General features: G+C 39.4%; 2 protein-coding genes and 1 pseudogene across 4 annotated transcripts in view; all 3 read right to left on the reverse strand.

The window, feature by feature from the left end:
* Positions 1 to 11,459, reverse strand: part of LOC143863269 (alcohol-forming fatty acyl-CoA reductase-like) — a 34,568-nt gene extending 23,109 nt beyond the window's left edge. The window contains exons 1-6 of the mRNA XM_077373947.1: positions 10,348 to 11,459; positions 9,429 to 9,532; positions 8,761 to 8,963; positions 8,320 to 8,420; positions 7,869 to 8,061; positions 7,305 to 7,466 (exon numbers count right to left, since the gene is read on the reverse strand). Coding sequence (XP_077230062.1) covers positions 7,305 to 7,466; positions 7,869 to 8,061; positions 8,320 to 8,420; positions 8,761 to 8,963; positions 9,429 to 9,532; positions 10,348 to 10,438 — 854 coding nt within the window. The 5' untranslated portion in view covers positions 10,439 to 11,459. The remainder of the gene's footprint in view (positions 1 to 7,304; positions 7,467 to 7,868; positions 8,062 to 8,319; positions 8,421 to 8,760; positions 8,964 to 9,428; positions 9,533 to 10,347) is intronic.
* Positions 2,567 to 5,049, reverse strand: LOC143863266 (putative cadmium/zinc-transporting ATPase HMA1, chloroplastic pseudogene; annotated as a pseudogene).
* A 176-nt stretch (positions 11,460 to 11,635) lies between the features above and the next one.
* Positions 11,636 to 12,988, reverse strand: part of LOC143863267 (alcohol-forming fatty acyl-CoA reductase-like) — a 30,508-nt gene continuing 29,155 nt past the window's right edge. The window contains exon 9 of one of the 3 annotated variants that reach the window (XM_077373945.1): positions 11,636 to 12,980. The gene's annotated coding sequence lies outside the window, so the exon portion shown is untranslated. The remainder of the gene's footprint in view (positions 12,981 to 12,988) is intronic. The other 2 variants (XM_077373942.1, XM_077373943.1) reach the window with 2 other exon arrangements.

Raw genomic sequence — 12,988 nt, forward strand, 5'->3', positions numbered from 1 at the left:
CGATGCCCTATTCTAAACTTCTATGCCTAACCATCTAGAACCGTTATCCTAGACTCGATTCACTAGACTCGACTGATTTTTAAAGCTTTTTTGTACAATTGCTTAAGTTCATATGATTTGTAATTTTTGGGATTCTATATGCCCTAACTAAAGCAAGTTGATTAGCCTTAAGCTAATGCAGGTGGGCCCTAAATCCTATGTGTAATTAGGCTGTGCATCCTAAAGAAAACCACGGGCTGACTATATGCTTCCAAGCCTAGCCATCGGTTCGACTAAATGTCTAACCGATCAACTCGAGGCCTCCTAACTCTAGGGACAGTCACACGGCAGGACACACCATATCAATACAAATCAAGACAGACTCCTAATTCTAAAACACCCCAAACAGCTAGGACAGACTCCTAACTCTAGGAGAAGATCTTTTGAAAAGGTTTTGAAGAATTTTTGTATTTTTTGAGAATTTGAAATGTTTATTTTTAAAGGTTTGGCTGGACCTGGGATGTGGATCCCAAGCTGCACTACGTACCCTATGGAAAGGGTTCAAGCCAACGTAGTTCGGAATAGATTTTCCTAACTACTACTAAAGACTCAATACTTTTGAGATTTTTGCTTTTTTGAAATGTTTTTTGAATTTTCAAGTGTTTTTTACTCAAGAGGACAAAATCCTATCGTCATAAGGGCAGGATAGACTCCTGATATCCCGCAAAGGTTGGACAGCATCCTATGCTTTGGGGGGAAAAAAGACAGAAACACGACTCTACAAGGGTTGGACAGCATCCTATGCCTCGCAAGAGCTGGATAAAATCATATGACTTGACGAAAGGTTGGATGGAATCCTAACCCCTAAGATGATAGGACTGACTCCTGAAACTGAGACTCTCTAGGTAAGGACAGACTCTTATGCTAATGACTCTGAGAATGGCTCTAATGAGACATTACATGTCTTCTAAAACAAAAGGATATATAGGGCCAATGAGACAAAGTCTGTCTCCAAAAGGTTTGAATTTTCCCACATGAGACATAGCTTGTCTCCTCAAAGGGGGGCAACTTTGTGAGACTTGAATAGTCTCCTGTGGATTGACTTACTGATGAGACAAAGCCTGTCTCTAAAGGATATAATTTCTTTGCATGAGACATAGCCTGTCTCCCTGAGGGTAAGACTCTCTGCTGAGACGTAGCTTCTCTCCCTAAAAGGTGGGCTCAAGATATCTCTTTCATTGCCCTTGCAATGAATGGGTTTATAATGTTTAAGGGTACCTAAAAGACTAAGCCAGTCTTAAAAGTAAATGAGGGGAGTGTTACTTGGACTAAGCGAGTCCCCTATGGATGGGCTCGGGCTAACGCCTTCATCGCCCTAATGAATAGGGGCTAAGGTCTCAGAGTATCTAAAACACTGGAAAAGTCTAAAATTGAAGAGGGGAGCACTATTCAGACTATGCAAGTCCCCTAAGGATGGGCTTGGGCTAACGCCTTCATCGCCCTTGCTAACATTTTCCATTTGCAAATCGTTAACACATATATCATATGACAGCACAAGCATTTATAAACAGGTTATATAAAGAGCAATAACATAATAACATTAAACATAATAAAATTCCTATATGTAATGCACGGCTCAATCCATTATGCTCCTCAGAAAATAAACAGAATAAAATTTTCTGCACACACTCTTATACCTAAGCATAAGAATGCTAAAGACACAAAATACACTGACTAGTGTAAACATTTAAACAAGATAATTGAGAAACTTATCCTAATAACAAATAACACAAACATGGCAGTTCTAGGCTAGAATACACAACAAGAAGTATCTAAACAGACTTTAATGTCTACAATTTCTTTTAAACTCTTGATTAGATAAAGAGATATCATGCTTACCTGAAACACGGTTAGGGATATGAATTTAGCCTCTTCACGCCAATTACTTCAATTGTGAATCAGATGAAGTGACATCGACAATGGGTAGAAGTTTCTTCATCTCATTCTTCGACAAGCCAAGTTCCTTGCACTTTAAAAGACCTTCTCGTGCTTTCATCCAATTTACATTTCCACGTAGTGTGTTGATCTCACCATTGTGGCCCAAAACTCTCATAGGTTGAGCACGGTCCCACCTAGGGAAAGTAATTGTTGAAAACCAGGGCCATGAAGCTCGTAAACCTACTATGGCCAAGATCTGCATAATAGTAGTCTCTCAGTTGATCAGGCTTTAGTTGACCTTTGTAAACAACAGTGCTTGAAGAAAGAGAGCATATATAGAAGTCCTTCACTCCACCATGTTGTAGATTTAGAGCAGCTCGAATAGCCACCATCGAAACCCTCCGTAATATGTACATCTGCTGCTCAAAATCAGCGTTTGACCTTGGAGTTGGAGTAAGGAACAGTTGTTCAATAACAAGTTCTGTCTGAAGAGCAAACTTGCCCAAGCCTGTATTATCAGTTGGGACAGATCGCCACGCAAGTACAACATGCCCCGGTGACTCCGCAACCTTGGTAAATACTGTTTTGCTTTCTTCACGGCGAACTTCTGATGTTGGTAAGAAGAACATCCCTACTGCATATTCACCTAGTGGTGGCAGCTCAAATCCAACATCTTTAGCAACCTCAGTGAAGAAGTCATGGGGAAGCGCCACGAGAATGCCAGCCCTATCACCGGTGTTTGTTTCGCAGCCACAAGCACCTCTGTGGGACATTCGCACCAACATCTCTATAGCACCTCCCACAGTTTTCCTACTGTATTCACCAAATAACTCTGCAACAAATCCAACTCCACAAGAATCCTTATCGAACAATGGATCATACAGACCCAGTGGCTTGTCTGGCACCTGTAACGCCATAGATGGTACCATAACTCTGAGCTTTGGAGAATATCCAGGACCATCAGACCTCCATAAATGCTGCCGTTTTGAATCTGAAAAAAGTAATTTTGTCCTGAAAAAATATTCTCCACCGTGACTGCGCCAGTTCACCTCAAAACAGAGCAGCATGTAGCTCTTTTTCTGCACTGGCCCAAAGCAAGGAAGCTCTTTTGATGATTAAGGGAAGGAAGAATGATTGAATCAGTTGGGAATTGAAGGGCTGAACCTGAAATCGTGGTCATTTTTGAAGTCTCTGTTTAAAGGAAGGGAAAAGGCAGGATCTTTCGACTACTTTATTTCCTAACCAATCTCCCTCAAAAGACACTTTTTTGCCCAATTCAACTGATATGACTCGATTTCATTTTGAAAAACAAAATCGTTTCAGAAGAAAGATAAAGCACTCCTCTGCCTCCAAACGCAGATCATCGACAGAATCCGAGAAAAGCTTGATACCAGTCAATGTCGCAAAAGGCCCCTACCAGGTAAACACTCAAAGCTTTCAATAGAAACATATGGTAGGTCTTTCCCCACACTGTGGTCTACAACAGCCCTGCCAATAGGGTATGTAGAACCTTTTTCTATGGCAGCAGCTACAGCAAGGGTTTCCTTCTCACAGTTAGTAACACAACAAGGAGCAACTTCCAATTTGTTTGTTACAACCCGATGTCCATGAATGGGCTCAATTGCTTTGCACATAAGCTCCCCTGTGGTCAATGTCCCTATTTTATCAAATGCAATGGTGTGACAGGATGGTAGAGCATCCAATACATGCCCACCTTTGAGAAGTATTCCCTTACTTGCACAGGAACTTATTGCAGTAGCATATGCCAAAGGAGCAACTGCCAATGCACAGGGTGATGCTGCCACCATTAGCCCCAAAGCCCGGTAAATTGATCCTCTGCAGACTGGTGTGCCAATAAAGGACCACTTAAAAATACATGGCCCAATGAGAGCAACCACAAGCGATAGAGCCACAACAACCTGGCTATAAAACTCCCCAAATTCATCTAGCCACCGTTGCAGCTTTGGCTTATTTAGCTGTGCTTCTTCGGTTAACTGAAAAATTCTGCTCAATGTAGAATCTTTCCATGTCTTGGTTGCTTTCACTATCATCATTCCATCCAAGTTCCTTGCACCCCCTGGAATTTTATCCCCCACTATCCTCTCTATTGGTTTGGCTTCTCCAGTCAGGTGCTCAACAGTAACTGTAGAACTACCTTGAAAAACGTCTCCATCTACCGGCACAGCCTTACCAGCTTTGACCAAGATGTAAGAACCCACTTCCAGGTCATGCACAGGAACCTTTTTATATGCCAGGGAAGAGATATCAGGTGATCTGTTGCCATTCACTTCCAGCACAAGGGCAAAATCGGGATTATTCTCTTTCAAGTCCTTAACATCAACCATTGCCCGGGCTGTGAAATACTCTTCAGCAATGTGGGCCAGATTAAATATTGCAAGAAGCAAGCCTCCTTCAAGGGCGTTTCCATTGAGTACAGATGCAAATGCTGCAAGAGCCCTTAGAACATGGATATTTACTTTTCCACCAGCAATATCCATAGCAGCATCAAGTGCTGCTGAAACTCCGACGAGTGGGAATGCAGCAACAATGAAGGCGCGCTGGAAAGGCTTTGCAACCAACTTGGGAAGCACAAACGGGCACGCAGCCGCGACCAGAAGCAGAGCCGTTGAACAACAACAAAGCTGCAAATGCTCCCGAAGGAAATCCGCCAATTCAGCCCATCAAATTGCTCTTGCGAAGCCGAGAATCGCTTCCTGATAACGGTTCAAGTTCGTGTCTTGCTCGTGATGGTGGTGGTGGTGGTGATTATGATTGTGATTATGATCATGATTGTGATAATGATTGTGGCTGTGATGATCTTCATGATGATGATGAGAGTTTTGGGAGGTAGAACGACAATGGATCGACCTATTGTAGGGAAAGAGTCGGGGATTTACAGAAAGAGAAACGGACCTAGGAATTGAAAGGGAGAACTGAGGTATAGAATAGATGGAAACAAAGGGAGAGGGGACCTTTCTTCTTTTGGAATTCGGTATAAGGAATCTGATGCTTCCGATTGCATAAGGCAGAGAATCCATCGTTCTACAGCACTGGTTTTTTAACTAGAAAATTCAGTATCAGAACATCACTGCGCGGGAGATCAAGAGAAGAGGAGGTTCTTTTTTAACTCTCTCTCTCTCTCTTCCTCTGCAGATTTGCAGACATCAGATCTTCGATCTATATAAGAAATGGCTGGAAAAATTGCTCCTCTCCGGAGAAGATGATCGGATCTTGCCTAGAAATGAGCAAATCTCACTGGAATTTAAGAAACTGACGGATCTAGTTGCAGATAGCTAGAATCTATGGATATTCTCTGAAGAAGATGACCGGTGGGTTAGGGTTTGGGTTCTAGATCTGAGGTTTTACCGCTTGAAAAGATCAAAATTAAAGGAGGAACATAAGATGATTCAAGGAAGAACTAATTGGCCGGAGATCCGGTAATCCTACCGGAGAAGAAGATCGGGGAAGATAAGCTTTGATCGGAAATTGCAAAGGTTGGGTTAGGGTTTCAGCTCTTCTCCCCTTTTCTCTTTGAGATTTTTCCCCGAAATTTTCAGACGAAAATGAACTCCCCTCTGCCCTTGCCCGATGGATTCTTTTTATAAGGGAGTGATAAATTCGACCTCTTTTTCTTATTTGGACAACCACCTTTCGGATAATCCACTCCCCTTTCTGGTTTACACTACGGTCTTCTCGCAGTTCGTTCGCTAGGCAAACGCACTCCGATTTCGACGAAATTTTACAGGAAGCTAGATGGGATCCTACCCTAGCTTAGGGTGAAGTTTGGGACCCTAGCTGATTGATTTGGTTGGATTATTCATTTTCACAGAGAGGTTTAGGGCCCGGTCAAAATGGGGTGTCTACAAATATCAATGGTTTATTCATTTTGAATGTACTAGAATATATGAATGAAAAACCATCACCTTCATATGCTTAATAGGTCTTGCGAGTTTGGTTTAATAAATGGAAATGTTGAACCTAGTAGTAAAAAAAATTTGAAATATGTTGAAGCAAAGCTTTTCAAAGAAACCACTTCATAGTGTTGCAAAGTCGTACCATACCCTGAGGATAAGCTTAGGGGGCTGAGCCCTTGACAGATAGAATGGAGAATGTATCTGCTGAATGCTAGCACCGACAAACCATTTCAAGCCTTCATATGACTGCTTTAACCGAAGGAGAGATGGTGACCGATGTCTATTGGGTTTGGCTGAGAAAAAAGGTGTGAGTGGAGATACTTGTCTCCATATGTAGTGATGACACTTATTCACTTGACTTCTCTCTTAAGCTGGAAGATGAAAGGAGTGGGTTTGGCTGAGAAAAAAGGTGTGAGTGGAGGTACTTGTCTCCATATGTAGTGATGACACTTATTTACTTGTCTCTTAATCTGGAAGATGAAAGGAGTGGATGTCTATCTCCATATGGATTACCATTATTGTGATTATCCTTATCTTTTATTGTCTTTATCTGTAACTCCATATCTAAGCACTGATTAATAGAAATAATTTGGTGGAGTTTGATGTTGTACAAAGTTATGGAATATTTAAAGTTTGATTCAAAAAATAATTAAGGCACATTTGGATACCCACAAGATTTAGATTTGGATTTCTCACATTTGCACTGGATCAGATCCTTAGATTTCCAAATCAGCTACAACAGTGAAAAAAAAAATCTGATTTTCAAATCTGTTATGCAAGAAATTATTTGGAACTCAATATTTATGGCAATTGCCCTCATCCTTATTGTTTTTATGACGCAGGGTGTTCTCACCCCGTCAGGAGTAGGACTATTCCTATACGTAGCAAGCAGTGGCCCACATACAATGTGCATCAGGGTAAGTCGATCCGGGTGGGATTCGAACACTCGTCTCGGGAGCAAACCCGTGACTTTATTCCGAAGTGGCAATTTCCTTCAGTTTTTTTAACCTTCATCCTCGCTGCTTCTCGACCATGCTGCCGCAGCAGCCAGACGTCCCCCCACCCCTCTCTCTCTCTCTCTCTCATCCTGAGCATAAGGATGAGGATGATTGATGTATTTTGTATCCAAAACTCAAATCCAATTCTAAATAAAAAAGCATGAAGCATCAAAACGTGGCCTAAATGAAAACACTTTGAAAAAGGGATTCCGTGTGGAAAATAAAAACGAGAGTGACAACACCAACCCTTTTCAAGGTGTATTTATTGCTTTTTTATGGGGATTTGAGCTCCCTTACTCTATCTTTTAGTGGACGTGGCATTAATGGTTGATGCCCATGTTTTTTTTTTCAACAAAACGGGATCCCGTTTTCCAAGCAGTGCTCTAAATTAAATAAACATCAATAAAAAATCAAGACAGAGCATTACAAGCTTTAACGGTTAAAGCTTATAAGCATTCAACATTTCTACAGTTACCTGGTGCCTTCAATCCAGCCAGGGAAAGGCTCTCTGTAAGTGGTTGATATGATAGTAGGGCGCATGATAACTAGTGGTACATTTTCTCTAAGCTGTCCAAGAAGCATTTCTCCCATTGCCTTTGTAAAAGCATAGGTGTTTGGCCAACCAAAGAATCGAGCCCTGGAAGATATAAAGTAGCAGAATTGTATAAATAAATGGATTAGGGAACTGATATATTCACTCTTTTTTACTTGGGACAGCCCCCTCTAGTGTACTGACGACTATTCTTTTACACTTTTTTTTATACTATTCTTTTACACTAAAGCGGGCTGTCCCAAGTAAAACAAGGGGAGCGAATATATCAAGGGTGTTGCGCCTTCCAAGAACAGGCCAATTTGTGAATTCAGCTATAACCATCCCATATAAATTTTGAAGTGGAAAGAAAAAAATCTATTCTCTTGGTCTCACCTATACTCAACTTAGTATTCTAGTTACCATGCCTATTTCTGGGCCATTCTGATTTTAAAAACATTCATCTCAAAATTTGCATTCTGTGGTGGATCCAAGTTGAGTGTTTCAAACCTTTGGATTCCGAGTTCTTTCATGGCAATAGTCTCTGCTTTTCTACTAGCTCCATTATCACGAAGTTCCCTTAATCTTTCATTTGCCAATTTCATCTCTGCTTCAATGTCTAAACGCATGATTCCATTTAGTGTTTCACCCATGTTAAATGGTTTCTCTAATATAAGTCCGGCCTTTTCCCCAGAAACATATGCTAAAACACAAGATGAAATTTGATTCATTAGAGGGCTAAATTATCAAACAATAAGAAGAAATCAATTCTTAATTACAAACACATAGATCAAATAATAAATGGAGGAGAAAACAGGAGGAGGAAGAAGAAAAGATAGAGAAGAGGAAGAGGATTAGGAGAAGAGGAGCAGTAGAAAATCAAACTTCAAGAATAAGTTCATAGCCGAGATAAAAATAATGATAATCATCTATCCTTTGGTAACTCACTGTATAGACTCACCAGTTGACACATGGAGAAGTATCTCTAGTTTCACACATTTCTTTGCAAACTCCAAAACATGCTTAGCTCCCATGGTATTAGTAATCAAAGAGACATCATATCTATAGACAATTATTAAAAAAATTAATAATTTGAGATTTCAAAAGAAAAATAAAAAAAGGTTTCGTTCACTGTTTAAAAACTGCACTGAGTCAAATATGGACTCGCACAACTCAACTCGGTTTTGTCTTGGCCAAGTTCTCATTCAAGCCTGAGTTTTGTCATCACAAAGTCAAAACTCCTTTAACTTGCCCGAATCGATAAAATATTGACCTCGCCAATTATGGACTTGCTTATGTCAATTCCTTTTTAACTTAAATTGAGTTCTCGTCCAAGTCTGAGCTTTTAAAAACCTGTTTCATTTTCGTATACTACATGACAGTATTTGCATTACAACATCACCTCTCATCAAAGTTTGTAGTAGCTGCTACATTTACAATGACATTGATTTCTCTCCACATCTCTTCCTTCATACTTTTCTCCTCTATTCCCAAGTTCTCACAAGCGATATCCCCTGCAACAGGAGTGACCTTGTCCCATATAAATGAATAAAAATCCTTACCATGTTTCTCTCTCAAGATCCTAAATACCTCCTTCTCCATAACCTGACAATAAAACAAAGTTAAGATATGATACATAACATCTTGGTTCGATGTTTTAGAAAGACAAAACTAAGTTTTAAGTTTTTTAATGGGTAATTCAGTTAAAGTATAAAAGATTAGATAACGCCATCACCATCAGCTTAAGCTTTTGGAGTTACTGGTAGTTTTCACATGGTATCAGAGCCAAAGGTCCTAAGTTCAAACCTCCCTGATACCAAAAATCCACATGCAATGGCCAAACCCAAAAGATGAGCCACATGTGCCATCTGTAGGCCAACCCTAGAAAGAGGGGCCACACACGTGAAAGGAGTGTTAAGTATAAAAGATTAAATAACACCGTCTCCAAAAGCTTAAGCTTTTGGAATAACTGGTTGTTTCACAGATATGATACCTCCTCCTTAAAGAGGCTTGAGTGATAGAGCAGTTAAAAAATGATATTACAAGAAAGAATGAAGTGTAATGGCATACATCATTTTGCAGGCGCTGCCTAGCAGTTTCATCATTTGTAGCCCTTATAAGAAGAAAAAGCCTCTTCATATGTGGTTGAACTCTAAGTAGTTTTTCCACAAAAACTACATTCATTTGAAAGAAAAACTATCATTAAAAACAAATTTACCAGACAATACAAAAGAGCTAGAGGAAAAAGGAGATAAAAAGGGGCGGGGGCGGGGGCGGGAGCTAATACTCTTTGCTAGAAAGCCAGTAGAACCAGTGACTAAGATGCTTTTGTGCTCCAGAGACTGTAAAATACACCCCAAATCCATTTGGAAGTCCATTTCGAAGAAAATAATGAGAAAGAAAATGATTCTGCAATGTGAAGAGAGTTTAAATCTAAAATGATTCTGAAAACGCGTCTCTGGTTGCTTTATATATACAAAATATATTGTTACATGACAATAATGCCCTTATATGAGGGCGATATTACAAGGATATCATAGACAACAATTTACATGCTGTTACAATGTATTTATATGTGGAAGTCGGGTGCCTCTTGGCATAAGAAAAACTTACTGATGTGTCCCAAGTAAAAAACTTACTGATATGTCCCAAGTGATAATTTGTCAAATTGCCTCGTTAAAGCTACTTGTGTGAAAGAGGAGCAAAAAAAATGATACTATAGAGAAGTAAGGGTAGTGGCATACATCATTTTGCAAGCGCTGCTTAGCAGTCTCATCATTTGTAGCTCTTATAAGAAGAAAAAGCCTCTTGACAAGAGGTTGAACTCTAAGTAGTTTCTCCACAAAAACTATAATTTCAGTGAAAGAAAAACTATCATCCACAAAAACTACATTCAATGAAAGAAAAACTATCATAAAAAATCAAATACGCAAGGCAACGAAGAAGGGCGAAATTAAAAGGAAGATATAAAAGATTGTGGGGCTAATACTCTTTGCTAGAAAGCCAGTAGAACCAGTGACTAAGATGCTTTTGTGCTCCAGAGATTGTAAAATACACGCCAATTCCATTTGGAAAGCCATTTCAAAGAAAAGAATTTGCAAATATGAAAGCCCAGAGTGAAGAGAGGTATGTTCTGTCCCTCGAATGTGAGCAATATATTTATAAGAGCAAGTTGGATGTTCTGGCACAAGAACGTGGTTCCTTATGTGAGTGAGTGAGAGAGAGAATGGGGTGGGGGGGTGTGGGTGTGGGTGGGTGTTAAAAACTCGACTGTTCTTGACTTGTTTCCTTTACGCAACATTCACTCACTCATGTTGGTGCGTGTTGATAAACGAACAGATTTAGGCATATAATTAAATCTTGGATTGCACCAATAGAAGCATAGGTATTCACCAGCGTTCTACACTTTTTTTAATCTTCTGTAATTAGTCTAGGGAAATGATATTTTTTTTTTAAAATGATATGATCTTAATCAGGGAAATAATATCAGCGCACCTACTTCTTGTTATGGGCTCGCTCTAGCATGTTTTTCTTTTTTAATTGGTTTGTAAAAAACTTTCGGGAACATAATGACCTTTTGAAAGTTCTTTGATAGTTGAGCGCATATATATCAAAAGATGGTTGTGTTGATATCATTTCCCTTAATCCATAGTCAATGGACTCAATACTAAGCAGAGAGAGAGAGGTAATTTGAGATTTTGCAAATAGAGCCATCACGTTTGCGTGAATTTTACAAATCAGGTCATGCCATCAATTTGTGACCAAAATACTCAATGTAGTGTTTTTTTTTTTACTCATTGAAGAAGACCAAAATGTCCTTTTATGTGAAAAGACAAAGGTTACCTTCTAAAAAGACCAAAATACACATGACAATCAAAGATAAGTTTTGCATCAAGGGTGTGGTAATATCATGTCTATGTATACTAGAATTCTTATGCTTGGGTGTAAAAAAATGGGCCCACCCCATCAAAGCAAAACATGACGTGTAAAATTGTGAGCCCCACCATATACTAGGGCTCGGGTGAAGATCGTGGGACCTACGCCATCAAAGAATGAGGCAAAATGGTGGGCCCCACCCGGTGCACGTGTTTGAATTGGGTTGGTGGGACCCATCCTATTAAAACATATCACTGAGCTTCACGGGTATCTTGGTCTTTTTACAGGGTAATTTTCATCTTTACACAAATAAGGACATTTTGGTCTTTTACAAGTTAAAAAATCTAGGGAAATGATATACCGCCCCTTTTGATTACCAGGAACACCCCCTGTCAATGTATCAATGACTAAAGAGGGGCTGTTGTACTTATGTCAGAAGAATTCAATGCCCCTTGATTGCCACAAACACTGACAGTGGGTGTTCCTGGTGATCAAAAGGGGCAGATATATCACTTCCGAAAATCTATCACGGCCATTTTGATCAGAAATTGATTTTTTTTTCTTTTTTATGAGTATGATCAGATCATAAATTGATGACATGACCTGATTTGCAAAATTCACACAAAGGTGGTGACTCTATTTGCAAATTATCAAACTATAAGATATTTTTCCCAAAGAATAATAATATGAAGAACCGATGGGATAGCCCAACAATTAGCATGTGCCATGCTCACAAAAAAAATTTATTATTTTTCTTTATTTACCTAAACCTAAGGGCTGCCTTACATCACTCGTGACATTGTGGTGAGAAGCTATATTTTCATTCGTACTCTCGGTCTCCCTACCATTACTCTTTTGCAAATAAATAGTGGACGTCTTTTGCAAAATCCCATTTATTTTATTCATTCTTAATCCCTTTAATTTTCGCATTGTACTATATCTGTATATTTTATTGGGTTTTTTAAAGATGTTGCAAATTAGAAAAATATACACCTCTACGAATTTACACGAAACCTTCTTCTACATATTTTATTTTATATACTTTGCACCACATTTTGTCGACCTTGGATATATAAGAAAACCCATGCGTTGCACGAGGTGTGGAGAAAAATTAAATGAATAATCAAAAGATGCATGTAAATAATTTCAATGCAAAAAATCCTTTCGTAGACTGCCTCCAAAAATCAAGGAATGAAGCATCTGTTGATGGGTCAAGGTATCAAATATAAAATTTGGGAATTTCTCATTTAGAGGTACACACTTTTAATTTTATTTTAATTTACCGGTTCTTGCTAAATACATGTCCATGCTGACATTTCTTTGAGTGTACTGGTTGTTGGTACAACCACTTGAGCAAGGATGGGGCCGTGGAAAAATATTTGGTAGGTCCAAGAAATGATGTGAAGAGTAGATGGTTTAGGGTATTTTATGATGATTCCGATGGTGTGACTGTCAAATGCGATTGTGCTAAGTTTGAAAGGGAGGGGATCTTATGCAAACATATCCTTCGTATTATGGATACGAAACAATTGAAGAAGGTACCCGACCATTATATGTTGAGGAGATGGTCTATTCAGGCAATGTATCAAGTAGAGGGTACGATATCTACAAGGCCACAAGTAGGTAGTAGCGTGAATCCGTTTCAGAGGTGATGCCTAATCTCAAGATGGTAACGACTGGTTGATGGACCCGGAAGAGATGACAACATTTTCAACATGATGACTGAATTTTGTGATCGTCTTTTCGCTGAAGAA

This window comes from Tasmannia lanceolata, unplaced genomic scaffold (assembly GCF_043159265.1).
Source record: "Tasmannia lanceolata isolate RefF3 unplaced genomic scaffold, GAP_Taslan_0.1 ptg000044l, whole genome shotgun sequence".
Lineage (NCBI taxonomy): Eukaryota > Viridiplantae > Streptophyta > Magnoliopsida > Canellales > Winteraceae > Tasmannia > Tasmannia lanceolata.